Source organism: Lactuca virosa, chromosome 9, assembly GCF_052849685.1.
Source record: "Lactuca virosa cultivar CGN04683 chromosome 9, Lactuca_virosa_CGN04683_v6, whole genome shotgun sequence".
Lineage (NCBI taxonomy): Eukaryota > Viridiplantae > Streptophyta > Magnoliopsida > Asterales > Asteraceae > Lactuca > Lactuca virosa.
Genome location: NC_136434.1, coordinates 300787197 through 300806927, shown reverse-complemented (window position 1 = coordinate 300806927; position 19731 = coordinate 300787197). Strand labels below are relative to the sequence as shown.

Genomic DNA, 19731 nt, shown 5'->3' with positions numbered 1-19731 from the left:
TCTTCATCAATTCGAGAAGGGAAAAAAGCACGCAGGAAGCAGAAAAGGTTTGGTGTGGAAGATCTGTTGCCGAGATCAGCAATCCCGTTTTTCCAACGAATTCATTTCTTCCTGGGTATTTAACCAAACAATGGGACTGTGGGAAAGGAGGGAAGACAACAATGACCAAGGGGGGGTGCTACGCGACGGTGGTGAGCTCGAAGGGTGGTATGGGAGGTCGGGGTTGGTCGTAATCACGAAGGGAAGAGCTGGGGTGAGATGGGCTACTACACCGTCGAGATGGAGGCGGACGACGGTGGAGGAAGACTGTGGTCTACGTGTTTTGCCTTTTTTCTACTCTTGTCGGCATCACAGATTCGAAGGAGGAGGGTGGAGGAGGCTGGGAAAGGTGAGGCAACTCCGATGGTCGACAGCCTCTTCTTGGCCGGTGGTGAAGAAAAACGGGAGAGAGAGAGAGAGAGAGAGAGAGAGAGAGAGAGAGAGAGAATAAGAGAGAGAGGATGGGGCCCTTTAATATTAAATAATTATAGTTTTTTTCTTTTTTTTTAAATAAGGCAAAACTTCATAAATGGTCGCTGTGGTTGTGAAATGACAGAAATATCCTTCACTTAACGGTTAAATGCTAATGGAGTTAGCGAAAATGATCATTTGTTAAAAGTTTTGAAACCACATGGAATATCTGTGAGGTTTTTAAAACTTAGAGACTAAACTTAAAATTTTCGAAAACCACAGGGACCATTTTTGAAGTTTTGTCTTAGAATTATTATAGGTAGTTAGGTATCGATTTTCTTAATTGAATACCTAATTGAGACGTCAGAATTGATGTCACCCGCCTTGACTACAGTCAAAATCTTATATGTTTCGCTTTTATATTCTTCTTTGGAGAGCTATGGTGCCCATGTGAATGAGATCCATTAGTATAACATTTGCTTTAAACGTGGGTTTCTTCATTAAATCGATCATATAAAACTAGTTTACCAAACTTAACTACTCCCACGTTTATTGTCCCGGCGGGATCGTAACCATTGATCTTATAAAAACAACAATAAAGGAAAACCCATTTGTCAAGGTAAGGATGCACTCATATCAAATACGCATATGCAGATATACATAAATATGTATTCATATATCATATATGTTGTTGTTCACTTAGAAAGAACATGAAGGATATGCCCCATGATTGCATAGTACACATCCTCTCTCGTGGGTCCCCTCGGGATGCATGTCGGTTTGCAGTTGTCTCTTCGGTTGTTAGGGACGCTACAGAATCGGATGTTTTGTGGGATGAATTTTTGCCATCTGATTACCAGGAAATCATATCGAGATGTGTGTCTCCTGTGAAGTATAAATCCAAGAGGGATCTGTTCTTCAAGCTTTCAAGTCCCCTTTTGATTGATGGTGGCATCAAGGTAATTAACGTATAATCGTTTTATCAAATGTTCTCTCTATATATTTTTTGTTGGTCGGATGCAATTGATTTAATGATTAATATTAGAGTGTGACTTGGAATTTGGAGGTCCGAACGGATTTATGATCCGACCCAAAATAAAGTGGACAAACCCGAATTGTGAAATCAACGGGATAAGTGGGAGACGTTTAGTTCTTTCAGATTTACTTGTATATGGGTTCGGCCCAATGATTAGGAAGATTTTTGGTTAACAGTTGAATAATATAAGATATCTCTGGTTCCTGTTCTTGGACGTAATTCAAATCTCTTTAGCTGAATCAGATAGATTATGGTGTCGTGTATTCTTGCTTATCTTTTATTGCATTGCTTAACAATTTAAAATTTTTATTTGCCACAAATATTTCTCTTTATCCATTGATCGTTGATCTAACACTCCTGGTTTTGGATTGTAGACATTCTCAGTAGACAAAGCGACAGGTAAAAGATGTTACATGTTAAGTGCAAGGGAACTCAACATCGCTTGGTCAGACAATCCTCTCTTTTGGTGTTGGAAACCCATTCTACAATCGAGGTGATGTACAATATACATGATAATCACTAAAATCACAAAAAATGATCGTTTCTAGACATTTAATACAAAATAAATCATATCGATCTCCAACACCTTTCTGAGAAATTGCTTTATTGTAAAAAAAAGTCACTAGAACCCTTTTATGAGAAATTGGTGGCTATTTAGTGATAATATGTAGTCATAAGACACCAACTTTGAATATAGTTTTCTGTGATTACATATATTTAATAGTACGATGACAATTTATATTTATGGATTAAATATTAAAAAAATTAATAGATTTGCGGAAGCCGTGGAGCTTAGAATGACAAGTTGGCTTGAAATTGAAGGAAAAATAAACACCAAACTCTTATCACCAAATACCCAATATCGAGCCTACCTCATTGTCAATATGGCATCTCATCGTGCATATGGATTAGACATTTTACCATCCGAGGTTTCATTGGAAGTTGGCAAATTCCTTTCGCAAGGGACGATAATCTTGTCTCCGAAACAAGGATCGAGCTCAAAAATTGGAGAAAATATATCTAGGGTTTATCATGAACGAAATGACGGATGGTTGGAGATAGAATTGGGAGAATTTTACAACGATGGAATACACGAAAAAGATGTTATAATGAGATTAAAAGAGATTGAAGGTGTCCATTTAAAAGGAGGGCTTCTTGTTGAGGGAATCGAAATTAGACCTATCTAGTAATATTATCAAAATTGGGAGTGTTTTGTACCGTAATAGAAAATGTAACATATATAACATGAAACTTGTAAAAATATTCAAACGATTTGACTTACTTGACAAGTTCACTTAACTTGTTGATGCAATCTAAATCCCTTGTTGATGCAATCAAAATCCCAGTTAGAATTTGTGTCTTGGAGTGCTAACGAGAACCGAAATAGCCCAGGATTCCGGTCCATAAAAGGTCCATTGATGCAACGACATTTGCATTAAAATCGGCTTCGTTCCAATTTAGTCACTTTCTTGTTTTATTTTATTTTATAAACGATTTACTATTAAACTCACGTTTGTTGTTCAAAAATATTATTTTGACCAGTTATTGCAAGTCTAGTAAGTCTACATGTTCAAGAAACATCACTGAACTCACATTTTTGTTACTCAATTTACCATTAAACTAACTTTCTTACAAATTAAATCATTTTCATCTTTTCCAATCATCATCAATTTTACACTTATCTTCCCCAGCTAAAACAAGTCCAATGAAGAAGATAACATCATTTGACATGTTTATTTCTCAAAAATACTACAAAACGCACAATTTTCTTATCCTCTTCTCCGGTAAAAACACCACTCCCACTCCTCCCTTTACTATTGTCGACATCTCTCGTCTTGTTCACAGCTTTCCCTGCTCCTCTCCCCATCCTTCTCGAATCGGGGCACCGATAAACACCTATGTTTAAGAATTTTAGATTATTTTCTTAGTGGTAGTGATGAGTGGTGGAGATGAGTGGTTATGGTGGCGAATGATGTTGATAGAAGATGTTTATTGCTAGAGATAGATGGTGTTGTTGGGGGTGGATATTGGTGTTGGGAGTAGCTGATGTTGGCCGAAGATGATGACTAAGACATAGTTTAACAATAAATCATACAAAATATAAACAATGACGATCAAAATGGTAGCTTTTGAACTACTCGGTGACTTTAATAGCAAAACGTATACAAATTTGACCAAATACATACAACAATAATAGGTTGAGACCCTACAAAGTAAGTTTACTTTAATTTTTTTCAATGGTCGATTTTTGTAATATTTTGTTTCCAAGTTTATTCCGTAGAAGTTATCATATGCCGAATTGCCGACCTTGACTGGAATCCAAATCTTATCTGTTTTGCGGATATATTTTTCTTTGGATAGGTATGGTGCCTAATATGTGAACGAGATCCATCTTTAGCACCACATAGTCAATATATATACATTTAAATTATAAAAAGATTATATTTAGAGAAAATTAATCGTAATCCATGACAAGTGGATAATATTATAAAATGAATTTCCAGTTTCCGTCCAAAATACACAAATTATTTTTCCAACTTGACTTGTAAAACCCCACCCCCAGTCACGTTTGTGTTCCCACATAATGGCTGCCGCCGCCATTGATCTATAAAAGTTAAAAACTAAAACAAAGAAAGGAATAAGGGCTCCAATGGTGATAAAACTTGTAAAAAAAAAAACAACAAAATATTACAAGTGATTTGTTAGCAAAGTAGAATATATAACATGAAAGTAGTAAAAAAACACTTTGAAACGATTTCTTCACTTACTTGACAAGTTCATTGAACTTGTTGATGCATTCTAAAGCCCGAGTAAAATCGGAGTCTTGTAGTGCTAACGTGAACCGAAAATAGCCCGGGATTCCAGTCCATGAAGGACCATTGATGCAAAGACCAGTGGCTCTAACCATTGCTTCTCTGATATTCGAGTCATTCAAAACGGCTTTCCAAGAGCAAGAAGAATTGTGTTGATTCAGCTCCAATTTTTTTCCTATGTAAGCAGATGGCTTTGCAACTATGGAAACCCCACCACAAGCTTCAACTACCTCCCAACCACACCCCTCCAGTGTCTAACCATCATACATAACAAAGAAGAAAGAGTGAGAGCTAACAAATTTGAAGTATAACTTTCAAAGTAAAATGTTACCTCTTTCAGCTGTTTAAATCTTCCAGACAGCAACTTCCACTGTCCTTGAGTAGCATCCAAAAGATCACCCGCTTTCTGCTCTCTAAGATCCAGCAATTTTTTTGCAGTATATCTAACAGTACTATGCGGTTTACTCAACCCTGAAAATTTATAAATCCCATCACCCCAAAACCTCCGATCTACAACCAAAAACCCAAACGTAATCCCTCCACTAACCATCTTAAAAAACAACCCTCCAAGCAAACACACATTAAAACTCGGTTTTCCCGAAATCAATTTCACCAAACTCCCATCCAAATCCCACTCTTTCAACCCATAATTCTGTTCAAACTCCACCCCAGAAAACGAAGTATCAATTATAACCCGGGCCCCGTATTTCGCACAAACAGTCAGCAAATTTCCGATTTCATCATTGCTGTAGATCAAACCGGTCGGGTTTACCGTGGGCCCCGCAATATAAACCCATGGTTTACTCACGTTTTCCAATACACCACTGAGTAGATCTTGGGTCATTTTGAAATGGTTTTCGAGTTTGGTGACAACTGGCATGATTTTTGCGTTTAGGAATTTGGCAACAGAAATGTAATTCCCGTTTGATCCCGTTGGCAAACAGAGAGTGGCGTTTTCTTGAATGCATGTAAGGACTAATTTGGTGAAAATGGCTTGTGGGCAGTCTGCGTATATGAATTCTGAATTGTGATTGGTGGAAAAACCGTATGTGGTTTTGATGAAATTTTTGAGGCTGGGTGTTGTGTCGCATTCGGATTCTGTTACGTTTTGTCTTGCGAAGCTTTCGAAAATGGCGGATTTTACGGGAGTTGGAGTGGGGAGAAAGATTTGGTCCACGTCCATGTGGATCAAGGGAGACTTTTCGGTGTCTGTTATTGAGAATTCCGAGTTGGTAAGAACCGAGATTGCTGAGGTTGAAAAGCCGATCATTTCACTGGATTCTGCATCATTGGATTCTCTCTAAAAAAATAAAAAATCATAATAGGAGTCAAATCTAGATATATGTAGAAATGTCTAAAAGAGCTTTTAGCTTTACATACAAGACATAATTAAGTGAAAGAAGTAACCTCTGCAGGTGGATGTCGATCAGGAAGCTGGAATGAAAGAAGTTCATTGAAAAGACAACCATAATAGTATTGGCTAATTAGTGCAGTATTTCCCTGTAGTAGTTCCACACTCTTAGACAATGCCTTACAAATGGTTGGCTCTTCTGATATCACAAAAGCTACTTCAAGATCTTTATAAACCTGGAAAAAGAATTTCAGTACATGTACATTACAACAGAATAAGCCAAAAACAGAGACTGCAAATTACCTGATTTTTCAATAATCCACAGATAATAGCTGCATGAGAAGGCAATGGAGTTCTAGCAAGATATTTGAGGACCCCATTAGAACTGGGGAGACTGGAAAGCTCAAACTGATCAGATATATCTATAAAAAGACGAGCTCCAATTTCCATTGTAGTCATTAAAATATGCTCAAAAGCAGAACTAGTAACAGCCTCAAAGTCAGCCATCCCAGTAACCACAACTTGTGGCCTTAACTTCTTTATCAGCTCTATCATTAAATCTGATTGGCGTGGTGCTTCTATAACTGTAATTGCACTTGCAGACGAATTATCATTCTCGTTATGCTGAAATTTAAATCAGGATGAAATTTTTAATCCCAAATTGTTATTATATATTGAAGTAAATGTTTAAAAGTTATTACTATATTTATACCTCCATCTGAAGTGAGGTTAACCATTGCCTGGGTAGGTGTCTGCTAAGATGATCATCAACAATGGCAAGACGTGGGGTAAACAATTGCAGAGCATTCTCAATTGCTGTAGCTCGTGAAGGAAACACAACAACATTCTTGCAACAAGGTTAACAATAAACAAGTCAGGAATGCAAGTTATTTCTCACAAAAAGATGTAAAAAAGGAAAATAGCATTTTATTTTACTCTTTTTAAAAAGGGAAGGAAGACTTCTTACATCAGCGGTGATTGGTACATGGTGGTATGTTTTCATGAAGCCTGCAATAAGATTCCGGAACCTTTTACTTCCAGATGGAGGCTCATATGGGAAGTGTGAATCGTCTTTCAAAACACTAGCAAGATATGCTAGGAAAGGTATCTTCTCATCAGCAACAGAATCGTCTTCAAATGATAAATCCAAGGAATTGCTGATATCTTGAAACCCATTTTTCAGAAACTCGAATATTTTTTTAACCTGTCAGTTTAGTTGGTTTAGTATTCAATCAATTTTAAGGAGTAGTGTTCTTTGTGCTTTTATTTCTTGCATTTAGCTTCTATAAATTAAAGAGGACCTGATTCGGTTGTCGAAGCTGACAGCTGTAAACTGACAAAGCATGAGAAATACGTCCACCAGCCTTCCCAAAAGCCCATGCAGTTCTAGCACAAATTGGTTGATCCCCAACAAGTCCCATGAAAAACTCAAAACGATGTGGATTATTCTTCTCAATTTCAACTAAAGCCGAAATGTCAGTGTCAGAAGCCTGAAGAATTTTAGTCTGCCATAGCTGTGCCACAATGAGACCACGCCTTTGAAATAACCTTTTACAAACAGCCTGCCCTGGTCGACCTCCAATATTGAAAATCATGATTCCCATTGGTTTCATCACTTCAATTCCTTCTTCAACTGCCCTAGCAATTAGACCTAACCCAAATTGATCCTCAACAAAACCCTGTAGTGCACAGTAGTTACTTAATGAATATAGAAACTCTTCACTTGCGTTTTCTGTGATAAGCTTGGACATTGCATCGGGATTTGGATTGAGAATCTACAAGACAATGAAGAGAATTGAAAACATAATCTTGTATTGATCCCTAACTGTATGCGCAAGATGAAAAACAAGAGTAGCTGATTTCATAACCAGACCTGTGGTATACATCCAACAATTCGCTCAAGCTCTATGTGATTATCTCTGCAGTAAGATAGCAGATCAGATTCATAAAACTCCACTCTGTCAAGCAAAGTTTTCTTCTCGTGGTCATAAATCGGCTCTCCATTCTCATCGAAAGCATTTAAATACAAGTTTATCCACGAAATCTTCACTGCTCTTGGATTTATATCAAGGCCATAAACCTGTAGGACATTTTTTTAGAAATTTTCATTACCATATTTCAATCAGCATTTCATTAGTATGGATGGGCTCATTACCTTCGATGGTAACCATCTCTCGGCAATTGCTATGGATATCCATCCATTTCCACAACCAAGTTCAGCAACTATTTTGTCTTTGAAGATAGTGTCAGGATATCTATTCAGCCCTTCGTAGAAAGTAAAGGACCAGTCCTCTGGCATAAAGATGCTGGGGATCACCATCATAGTCAGCTTGTTTCTCTTTTGATAACCTAAATCAGGCAGAAAAAAGTAAGAAGGCAAAGCAACATTTCGCCCAGACATACATTCTTCTGAGAAAAATGATGTATAAACACAAATTTCAACAAATATGGCAAAAAAGGAAGAAAAAAAAAGCGAGTAAAGCTACGCAAATAACCATCGCTGCTCTTTGCAAGCCTCAATTGCAGATTTTAGTCAAAAAAGGGGAAAGGGAAAAAACATAGACGGTGACAAACATCCACAACTTCGATTGGGTACATATGTAGTAGACAGAGAGGACCTTCATTTTGTCCGAGATATACGTCTTGTATTTGGAAATGGTAAGTATCCAGACACTGATCGGATGCTCCATCGCTTTCGAGCTTTTTCTTGAGATGTGCAAAGAAGATCCTGGCTTCGTTTCGGGTCTTCGGATCCTCGAGGCGCTCTAGAAGTGATCTGAATGCACTGTAGGCAGAGTCACCTGACTGTGAACAGTGCTTCAAGAACTCATCTATCGATCCGTACAATCCCTTCACTACAGCCATTGATGGAGAAAAAGCTTCCGAGTAATCGAGTCGCGTAGAACGGTACTGCGAACAGTGTTGTAGAAGCTGCTAGAGTATATGGATATCCGTAGTATGGGTTTTCGCGCTATTTTAAAGATATTTACACAAAAGCCCGCAAATTATTATTAGACAAAACTTTATAAATGGTCAAATGGTTTCACAAAATCTGCTAACTTCGTCAACTCAAGATTTGTCTGTTAAGTGAAAAGACATTTTCGTCATTAAAAAAAAAATTCTCTCTCTCTCTCTCTCTCTCTCTCTCTCTCTCTCTCTCTCTCTCTCTCTCTCTCTCTCTCTCTCTCTCTCTCTCTCTCCAGTTACCGAGGACCATCAAGAACCCAACCACACACTCTCTCTCACTAAACTTTGAAGGGATCCGTTCACAAGAAAATATAATAAAGAACCATGAAGATTCATATTGCTTGATAGATCTAGACTCTGTAAATTCTGCAATTCCAATACCTTTTAGGGAAATGTTCCACGCAAATTACAAGCACCAAGATGCAGAACTGTTAGATTTCTGAAATTCCCAAAGAAATCTGGAATTGGAGTGCTAAGATTGTTCTGAGCAAAACGAATTACAGAAAGTGATTGTAGCTTCCCAAGGAGTCATCTAAAGGGCCTGAAAGTTGACAAGTAGACAAGCTCAAAGCCTCCAAATCAGGCAACGAATAGGATAAAGCCTGGCACCAATCAGATTTTTTTCTGATATGTTCATACTATCCAGATAGAACTATAAGTTGTGTGAGGTTTTTGTAACGCCCATATTTTTCTACCAAGGTACACCCAAATTTATCAAAAATCATTTAAAAGTTTTACAAATAATTTTGGTGTACAGTGGCACTCTGGCATACAAGAAGTTATCACAAGGATCATGCTGGCAGCACACACAGTATCGAGTCGGGCGTTACAATAAATCTACCTGCAAAACAGATTATCACAAAAACGTAAGTCTCACGGCTTAGTGAATAACAACTACTAATAGGGGCGGATCTTTCATAGGGCTAGGGGGTTGTGCCCCCCCCCCCTTGATTTTTTTGGCACAAATAGTCCCTATGCTTTAACTATATACATATTTAGCCCAAAAATATAAAATTTTGACTATGCCCCCCCTATTCACCAATGTTTATACAAATTGTATTTCCCCCCCCCCCCCAAATGAAATATTGAAGCTCCGCCACTGACTACTAAAACATAATCAAATAAATCATAATTCATATAAATCATGTATATTCCACATAATTGTCACACATGTAATCATTTCATCAAAGGATTCATTTATTCAGTAGTAATCTTTTCAAATACATGTCCAATCAATAATCAGTATCTCACTCATATTAAATCTCATACTCAATGACCAATAAATCAAATATGTTATATCTTCCGATCATAATATATCTATCGATCGTATATTGATCTATTAATATAATCCAATCTCTCATCTATAATCTATTTCTCATCATTTTTCTCATTTCTCTCAATCAACAATTAATATTCTAATTAATAATCAATTATATAATAATCATCACAATTATCACAACATTGGATGTTAGAGTAGTGTTACTCACCTGGATAGTCGATAGACTTATTCCAGTCTCAGCTTTGCTTTTTCACTATCTATCAGCTCGTCACATGGTAACACCTATTTATCAAATAACAAGTTCCTCAAAACCTGTCCAGACTCACTAATAATTATACCCTATGACCTCTTATAACAATAATAACCAAATATCATAATAGTATTATAATAGGCTAAACTCATAAGCCCGTGGCTAAATCTCTCATATCGGGTATTTTTCGGGTAATAGGGTTTATAACCCTTATCAACCAAACTCAATATCTAATCATGAGATTTTCTCACTAGTCTCACCAACGAGTTCATAATAGCTCCATATCACAAATACCCGTAACCCTTACACGGGTCTAATATATCTAATAATAATCATATATCACAAATACTAATTAACGGGGTAAAATATACCACAACAGATCTCGTATCTCGGCCCGTATCCCCCATATGACGGTATAACATCTCCGATATAGACTCCCGGGAACGGCTCCCGAGCAACATCTCCCCTCCCGCGAACCAAAATCCTCCAAAATAACACAAAGGACTCGTTTTTATAGTCTCAGCTTGCTCACGTCGTGAACATTTACTTCTCACGCCGTGAGAAGTGTTTAGACCGGTTTCTGCCACGTGTCCTGCTCTTTCGCCACGTGTTTTGGTCGATTCATGTTGCTCACGTCGTGAGACAACATTCCTCACAACGTGAGAGTCATAGGTTTGACCGTTAACTTGACTTTCGTTGACTTTCTCAATATAGCAGCGTACTTACATCAAATCTTCAAACGATCATAACTTTCTCATACGAACTCCGTTTTTGATGAACTTTATATCCACGGAATCCTCTCAACGAGCTCTATAACATTATTTAGTTATATTTTGTTGAATATCATTTCTAAAAATAAAGTAGCTCAATGCTTTATCTTATTTACTCAACTCATAATATCTATATCTCATGAAGTAACACCTGTTATGAAAAATCGGGTGTTACTGTACTTCCCCCTTCAAAAGATTTCATCCTCAGAATCTCTTGAAATCTCGTGCTACTAATCTAGGGTAAGCTAACTCTTCTCACAATATATATCTCATTTTATTCTCTCGCTTTACTCTTATCTCATATAATCTCACTCTTGTTCTCATATGATCTCAAGTTTTCTCATTTTATCTCATACTCATTCAAGGATCATATTTTATTCATCTCATCCTTTTACTCCTTTACAAATTCTCATCAAAATTATTATATAACTCTTATGTCGCATATCCTTTGTAAGTTTAAACAACTTACATAGTTTCTCTTATATCTAGACACTTCATGTGTCTTTAATTTATATTTCTTACATATAACTTTGCACTGGCAATCGACTATAATTGGTAGGGAAAAAGGCCCCGACAATTACAAATCGATACTTATTATTATTATTATTATTATTATTATTATTATTCCCAAATATTAAAATCAATCTCCCCTATTACTCAGATCGGTGATTAATAACTCATATCAATAATAATTGTTCAATACTAATATTCAAAATGTTTCTCTATTACTCGTCTCGTATCTTATATTTATCTAAACTCATTATCATAACTCAAACCAACATTTCTCTTAGTCTTCCTTAATAATCATTCGACACTTGACTTATGACTCATCCTGAAGTCACAAGTGTAAATACTCATAGCAATTATCATCATTAAATATAAACTAGACACTTCGCAAGTCAACCTTATTATAAGTTATATTTCGAATATGACCATTCGTTCACAAATCACTCAAATTAATTTCAATCTCATTAATCTCTACGATACCCACAATGTGATTAATTTACTCAAATATCCACAACTACTCAGATTACTCAAATCAACCACTCAATTTACTCAGGTCAATTTTTTTAATAAATTTCTCGAATTACTCAAATTATTGATTAATTAATCACTTTACTCTGATCAATCGAGTTAGTCACTTATATTATTATCTACTCATGTTAATTACTCTACTCAATATCAACCACTTTGATTAAAATCAATTACTCTGGTCATTCACTCTGATCATTATCAATTACCAAAGTTAATATCAATCGTTCAAATTAATCACTCGGATTTGAGTATATCATGAAGTTGTGACTTCAGATCTAGGCACGCATGAGCTTATGAGGCTTAAACTCGAAAATGATGCAAGGCCATCCTTTCATTCCGTTTCTCTAGATTTTATTTTCGACACAAAGGCAAATATCACTTGTAGTTTTACGGAAATACCCTAAAACTTTGCCACTTTGGTAGGCAGAGGATGGCATTATTACCTCTAGGTGATTTTTTTTCCTTTTTTTTCTTTTTTTCTTTTTATCACACTATGTCACCATCTGTTCTCATACTTAGAAGTCGCGTTGACTCGGATCCCTGTCAAGCTCAAGCTCTGTTTTGTTTCCAACATCTTCGTATCATAAATCCATCCATCTCCTCTTCCTGTCCATTTTTATGTCGATTTCAGATTAAGCCACAAGAAATGGCTTTTTTGAAAGATCCTAATATTTCCCAATCCATCTCCACACTAGCTAATCTGGTAATATCTGTGACATCCCCATTTTCACGGCCAAAAAGACCGATTTTGTTTATGCTTTATAAAAATCAGAGTACTTCTTTTAATAAAAATCTTGTGGAATTTGTTCCCAGAAACACATGATAAATACGTTATCAAATAATTTCCGAAGAAATGTATTTTTATTCATTTTAAAACATTTGGGATGTCATCGTTAATACAGAAACATAAGCATAAACAGAACTTACATTCATTTACACTAGTGATCTACATCTCTTTTAAATCTCTCAGTGTAATGTAACGTCATATCGATACCTGTGATACAAATAAACTGAGTGGGTCAGGTTGGGAAACCTGGTGAGTACATAGGGTTTTCAACCCACAATAATATAATTATTATGTTTAAACATCAAACAATCAACCCAATTACCCATCCCCATTATCTTCTTTACTCTTAAGGATCTACCCTAAGAATCAATTATTCCTCGTTCATTCATTCCTAAGGATCATTCTAAGGAATTGGCACGAAGTCCATCGTTGTCAATGACACATCTGTCAAGCACAGCTGCTAGTTCTATCACTTAGGCGCAGCTGCCAGAATTGTGACATTCTATGTGAGGCGCAGCTACCAGTATTGTCCTTCGAGCACAGCTGCTAGGGTTATCTCGTTTATTGACAGTATCGTTTTCGAGAGTCCACTTGCAATACATGTCAATGGGTTTTTAGAGTACACCGGTGAACACATCGTTCACAACACCTACAGGTTGCGAGCCTGCCAGTGTTCCACTGGACTGTCTAGAATAGTCTGTGGTTGTCATCCATACTCTGCTAGATGACGGGGCCATCATTTGGGAAAGGGTTCTCACATCGTCCACCTCTCACACTTACCTCGTGGTCTATAACACCTCTCAACTCATCATCCAACTCATATTCTATCTATTACATCTACCCATGTTTTACCCAACATATTCTCGTAGATATATATATATATATATATATATATATATATATATATATATATATATATATATATATATATACAGTTTAAATCATTTAAAACATGTATAAAATCGTTCATCCAGCATAGATAGCAAGTATACAGATAATATGCACACATAACACGTAATTTATTTAAAATACTTTATATCTATGTGTAAGATGAAAGTAACTATGCACTCACTTGAAAAGGTGGTGAATCCGAACTCAGACAACGTTTCGCTTCTTAAAAATAATTTCCTTCGACGAAACCTAGTATTATTACCACTAGAGTTTAGTCTATTATTCGCCGAGACTAATTAATAGTCTAGCTATTATTACTATTATATAAGCGTTAAACAATACTTATATAACCCATAATAATAGCCCAAGTACTTATTATAAGTTCCTAATAACGTTACTATAATTAAATAAACGATATATTAAAAATAGCGTAGGCGTAGCTCACTTACAGCGGGTTTTATAGAAAACCGGGCTTTGCTTAGAGCAGCGTTCCCGAGCCGAAAAGCTCTTCTTCTCGGAGCCGTCGAGCACTCCGGGGCTTCCGCCTCGTGCTAGGGAGGTTCCCTAGGCTTTTCGGGGGGTTTTGGGGCTAGAGAGAGGTTCTAGAGAGAGAGAGTAAAGAGAAGAAAGAATGGGAAAGGTGTGAAGAAAATGAGGGTGTGAGAGGTTCTATTTATAGGGTGAAAAATGGCTGAACTTGGTGCCACATGTCACCATCTAGTGGCAAGACTTGGGGAGAAAGCAATGGCCAAGATTGTGCCACATCACCCATTTTCGCACAGCACACTTCCGACTTCTAAAATCTGTAACTTTCACATACGACCTCCGTTTTTACGTTCTTTACATCCACGCGTAGGTAAAAATAAGATCTACAACTTTCATTTTGACTCCGTCGGCTAATTCTCGACCGATCTTAAATTTAACAGTACGAGTAGATTATACTGTTAAATGTCCGCGTAAAATTCATAACTTCTACATACGGACTCCGTTTTCGTCTGTCTTTTTACCGTTGAGTTCCTATTAATGAGATCTTCAATTCTCCTTTAGGTCGCGTAGGCCAAAAACCGCTCGATCTAAAATTCGAGTTTCGGATCGTGCACTGCTATGTCAAATCTTAGAAAATTCATAACTTCCTCATACGAAGTCAGATTTGGGCGTACTTTTTTTTGTATGTTCTCGGTTTAACGTTTTCTACGACTTTCGTTTAGATCGCTAAGGCTAAAAGTCGCTCTATCGTAAATTCACTATTTACGTCTCCCGGTGCCGTGCCGGTTCTGCCGCAAAACTTCGACGAGTCATAACTTCTTCGTTATAACTCGGATTTCGGCGTTCTTTATATGTACGGAAACCTTGAGACGTATTCCAAAACTTGGTTAAGATTATTTATTCTAAATAATCTTTTGTTGAAAAGTCGTTTTCGACCCCTATTATCTCTAAATTGACTAGCCCGGATCTACTGGCGTTACAATATCTGTAGCACAAACCACGACCAATTTCAAGCCAGAACTGAAGCTACTCGTTCTCACCTTAGAGAGAATTGCACCGATCATTCAGGATACAATTAATATGAATCAGAAACTAGATCGACTAGAGGCAGAGTGGAAGATGTTAAGAGATGAAATGCAAAGAGCGATAAAACTTGTTAAGAAATGTTCCAAAGTAAAGTGGAATATCATCAAGAAATCAGCCTACCGACAAAAGTTAAAAGATGTCAACGGTAACTTGCTACGATTCTTTGAATTCGAAGTTCAAGCTTTGCAGAGTCGGAACATTAGGGAGACGCTTTTAGAGGTAAACAATGTAAAGCTGAAAATGGACAGTTTACCTTCGGATTTAACGAAAGATACCCGACTGAGAACAGGCGGGGTCCGTAATCCCAGTGGTTCTCTGTCGTCTTTATTCAGAACAGAACAATCGAGATGTGAAAACAGTTTAAGACAGAATTACAAAAATAGTCCCTATGGTTTACCCAAAGTTACGAATCTAGTCCCTAACTGCGTTAGTAAAAAGGGCCATCTGTGCAAGTTTTGCAAACCACAGGGGCCATTTGCATCAAAAGAAAATTAATAAGGACTGACTTTGTTACTTTTGGCAAACCACAGGGACCATTTTTGTAATTTTGTTCTTTTTTTTTTCGACACAAAGGGAAATATCACTTGTAGTTTTACGGAAATACCCTAAAACTTTGCCACTTTGGTAGGCAGAAGATGGCATTATTACCTCTAGGTGATTTTTTTTTCTTTTTATCACATTGTCACTATCTGTTCATACTTAGACTAAAGGGAGTGGGAGGCGCTAAGCCTCGCCACTGCCCTCGCTACTAGTTCGTTACTCCATCCCTTTGATTACGCTAAATGCCTCGCTAAGAAGAAGTCGCCAAGAAGCAAGCGAGAGGAGAGATAGATAAAGGGAAGAGCTGATTGGTTCTTTCCTTTTTTTTTTTTGTGATTCACTTGGCTCTTGCTTTCACAGTTTCAAATGTTAGAAAAAGGGTGAGATGAGTAATGTAGTCCATGTGTTCGACGAAATGTAGGGAAGGACAAGACACAAAAATCTGAATTTGACAGAAATGGCCTCCAATAATCCCAGACTTACACATCACACCCCTATCTTAGTTCCTCTCACAAACCAATTTTCTGAAATTACCAAAAAGACCTGCATCTAAATATTATACTTATTTTCATATAATTGATTTATATTATATTAATTGTTGGTGGTTTAAAAAAATAAAATTTGATTAATATTTGTACATAAAAAATATTTGTGTATTAAAATAAAATAATTTAATTAAATTATAAAAAAGAAAAAAAATAAAGTGCTAGGAGTGTTACCACTCCCTACTAAATGCTAAGACTAAATGCTAAACGGAAAAAGATGAGGTGGCAGTAAAACTAAATGTTAAGACTAAATACTAAACGGAAAAAGACGAGGTGGCAGTAAAAAAGCTGGCAAGGTACTAGGCTAGGCCAGGAGTGTTAGCAGCTTAGAAGGCGCGTCGACGCGGATCCCCTGTCAAGCTCAAGCTCTGTTTTGTTTCCAACATCTTCGTATCATAAAATCCATCCATCTCCTCTTCCTGTCCATTTTTATGCCGATTTCAGATTAAGCCACAAGAAATGGCTTTTTTGAAAGATCCTAATATTTCCCAATCCATCTCCACACTAGCTAATCTGGTAATATCTGTAGCACAAACCACGGCCAATTTCAAGCCAGAACTGAAGCTACTCGTTCTCACCTTAGAGAGAATTGCACCGATCATTCAGGATACAATTATTATGAATCAGAAACTAGATCGTCCAGAGGCAGAGTGGAAGATGTTAAGAGATGAAAAGAAAAGAGCGATAAAACTTGTTAAAAAATGTTCCAAAATAAAATGGAATATCATCAAGAAATCAGCCTACCGACAGAAGTTAAAAGATGTCAACGGTAACTTGCTACGATTCTTTGAATTCGAAGTTCAAGCATTCCAGAGTCGGGACATTAGGGCGGCGCTTTTAGATGTCAACGATGTAAAGCTGAAAATGGACAGTTTACCTTCGGATTTAATGAAAGATACCTGACTGAGAACAGGTGGGGTCCGTAATCCCAGTGGCTCTCTGTCGTCTTCATTCAGAACAGACCAATCGAGATGTGAAAACATTGAAAGAGAAAAGTATGGTTGGTGTGTTCCGGAACTTCCGAGTGGAATTGTAGCATTTGATGAGCAGTTGGAGAAGCTGAAGGCGGAGGTTGTTGCATGTATCAACGGTGGTGGTGATGGTAGCTCAATGGATTATGATTATCGTTCGCTGCTGGCGGATGTGGAAAGACTACTTTGGTGAAAATGCTGTGCCACGATCCTGGAATTGAAGGTGATCCATCACATTCGTGAATCATCTTTTAGGGTTTTTAAATATCGTCTCTTACATTCAACAGAAAAATTTGGGGAGAATATTTTCTTTGTGACAGTTTCAGAAACACCCAATTTGATGGTAATCGTGAATGATCTCTTTAATCCAAATTCCTCCGGCCTGCAAGTTGTGTTTGAAAGCAATGAAGATGCAAAAAACAAACTGGAGAGGTTTTTGGATGAGAACATATCAGGTCCTATGCTTCTAGTATTAGATGATGTGTGGTCTGATTCTTTCATTGAAAACTTTCCATCTACAAAAAGAGGATGCAAGATTCTGGTCACATCTAGGACTGCCTTTCCGAACTATGATGTATTCCAATTGGACCCTTTAAACGAGAAAGATGCTAAAACTCTCTTTTGCCACTCAGCATTTAATGAATGCGAATTGAGACCCAGTCGAATTATTGATGATAAGCTAGTGAATCAGGTAAGTTTTCTTCTCTTGTTTTTTTTCTTTTGCTACTTGGTTTTGGGACTAACTTGTTAGTGCATGTATTCCTTCCATGTAGATGGTAACATGTTGTAAGAAACATCCACTTACCCTTTCTGTCGTTGGCAGAGCCTTAAATGGGAAGGACGAGTCAGTATGGGAATCCATGCCAAGACAGTTATCTCAAGATGGTCCGGTTCTAGATTTAAACAAGGATGTAGTTATAGGTCTAGAAAGAAGCTTTGAGGCCTTGGATGGCGAATTCAAAGAATGTTTCTTGGATTTGGGGCTATTCCCAGAAGATCAGAGGATCCCTATTGAACATGTGGGTGCATTTGTACAACCATGATGATGATGGGGTGGACACCCTCGCCAAGATTTTTGAACTTAACCACAGAGATCTTGTCAATCTTAATCTTGTGACCACAGGGTATGTGAGTCACCCTACACTTGTTAATCCGAAATCTTTTGAATTTCATTGTTGTAGACTAATGTATCCTGGATTTATTTAGTTTTGGGAATGATTTAGGAGCAACGGTTACCTTTTGTGACCAGCAATTCGTGACACAACATGATTTGATGAAGGAACTTGCTATTCACTTGAATAACAAACTACCTTTAGCACAAAGGAGTAGATTGTTTATTGATGCACGAGGAGAAGATTTGCCTGCATCACTTGTAAAAATCCAAGAAGCTATGCAAGCCCGCATATTGTCCATTTCCACAGGTTTTTATTCTTTCATAAATTGTAATTATTTTAAAATGGAAGATGAGGAAGTGTGAGAGTTTGAATCTCAACGTCTTTTTATCAACCAATTGCAGGAGAGTCATTTTCCTCACAATTGTGTACAAGTGTGCAATTGGTTGATAAAAAGACGTTGAGATTCAAGTGTGCGCCTCAAGAAGCTGAGCATCACAAACTGCATCCAGATGAGTGGATTTCCAAAAGAATTTGGCAACTTGACGAATTTGGAAACACTGAGTCTTGGTTCTTGTATGAAACTGGAAAAGTTGCCAGAATCGATCTCGGGACTTCAGAAGCTAAGCATTCTTGACATTTCAGATTGTTTAAGGTTGAGCAAGTTGCATGAAATAGGAAAGCTAGGTGGTCTACGAGTGATTTACATGACAGGTTGTACAGGACTTCCTCCTGATCAGCTGCCACCATCTGTAAAGGATCTATCTCATACACATGTGGTATGCAATGAACAAATCTCTTATCAATGGCGGGAGTTTCGTAACATGGAGATACATCTGGTGGAAGAAGATTAAGATAATCTTGATTCTTGAAACCCTGAAAATCGTATGATAATCATCATTGGTCTTCATCTCAAGTTCCCCTCGTTGCTGCTGCTGTTTAGTTGACTGTATCTATCCTTCAAAACTCACCTAATAACATTTGCAACTTATATGCCATCTCTAATCTTCATGATTTTATTGATTTTCTTTTTCATAGTGTTTAAGAGTAGTTGTCTTGTAAACGAACCAAAACAAACCATTTGGTTTCTCCAACCTGTCAAAGTTGAGGTTAAGTTGAAAGCACTGTATTCGCAATTTAAGTTCTAGAGTCCTTGTACTCCAAGATAAAACATAAATATAAAGAAGTAGTCTTCTTTGACGATTTTTTGGATGGAGAAAAGGTTGATTTTAATTTAAAGTATGTTTGTTAGATTTTTTTTTTTACAAATAATACTGGTTACAATGATACAAAACTATAATAATACCAAAACAATGATAATAAGCATAAATAGTAATTATATATTACAACAAAATATCATAT

General features: G+C 37.0%; 2 protein-coding genes and 1 pseudogene across 6 annotated transcripts; 2 read left to right on the top strand and 1 right to left on the bottom strand.

Annotated features, from left to right (window-relative positions):
* The first annotated feature begins 897 nt into the window (after positions 1 to 897).
* LOC145138049 (F-box protein PP2-B15-like) lies at positions 898 to 3606 on the top strand. Of its 3 annotated transcripts, none has more exons than XM_079072195.1 (4): positions 898 to 1069; positions 1158 to 1409; positions 1861 to 1979; positions 2259 to 3606. In XM_079072195.1, exons 2-4 carry the CDS (start codon positions 1161 to 1163, stop codon positions 2671 to 2673), a joined length of 783 nt encoding a protein of 260 aa, XP_078928321.1. In that variant the 5' UTR covers positions 898 to 1069; positions 1158 to 1160; the 3' UTR covers positions 2674 to 3606. The 3 variants fall into 3 exon arrangements, with proteins under 3 accessions (XP_078928321.1, XP_078928319.1, XP_078928320.1); XM_079072193.1 differs by having other exon boundaries at positions 1154 to 1409; XM_079072194.1 differs by lacking the exon at positions 898 to 1069 and having other exon boundaries at positions 1076 to 1409.
* Positions 3607 to 3908: 302 nt separating this feature from the next.
* On the bottom strand, positions 3909 to 8607 carry LOC145138048 (methionine S-methyltransferase-like). Of its 2 annotated transcripts, none has more exons than XM_079072191.1 (11): positions 8269 to 8607; positions 7806 to 7999; positions 7524 to 7730; positions 6952 to 7425; positions 6618 to 6854; positions 6363 to 6497; positions 5954 to 6274; positions 5707 to 5886; positions 4631 to 5599; positions 4255 to 4553; positions 3909 to 4107 (listed from the first exon to the last, which is right to left on the bottom strand). In XM_079072191.1, the coding sequence occupies exons 1-11, from the start codon at positions 8513 to 8515 to the stop codon at positions 4101 to 4103; spliced, it is 3270 nt and encodes a 1089-aa protein (XP_078928317.1). In that variant the 5' UTR covers positions 8516 to 8607; the 3' UTR covers positions 3909 to 4100. The 2 variants fall into 2 exon arrangements, with proteins under 2 accessions (XP_078928317.1, XP_078928318.1); XM_079072192.1 differs by lacking the exon at positions 8269 to 8607 and adding an exon at positions 8146 to 8238.
* Positions 8608 to 16405: 7798 nt separating this feature from the next.
* On the top strand, positions 16406 to 19155 carry LOC145138002 (putative disease resistance protein At5g66900; annotated as a pseudogene). The gene is made up of 5 exons (XR_013721295.1): positions 16406 to 17480; positions 17545 to 17948; positions 18031 to 18381; positions 18464 to 18678; positions 18774 to 19155. The product of XR_013721295.1 is annotated as a putative disease resistance protein At5g66900 (transcript).
* Positions 19156 to 19731: the final 576 nt, after the last annotated feature.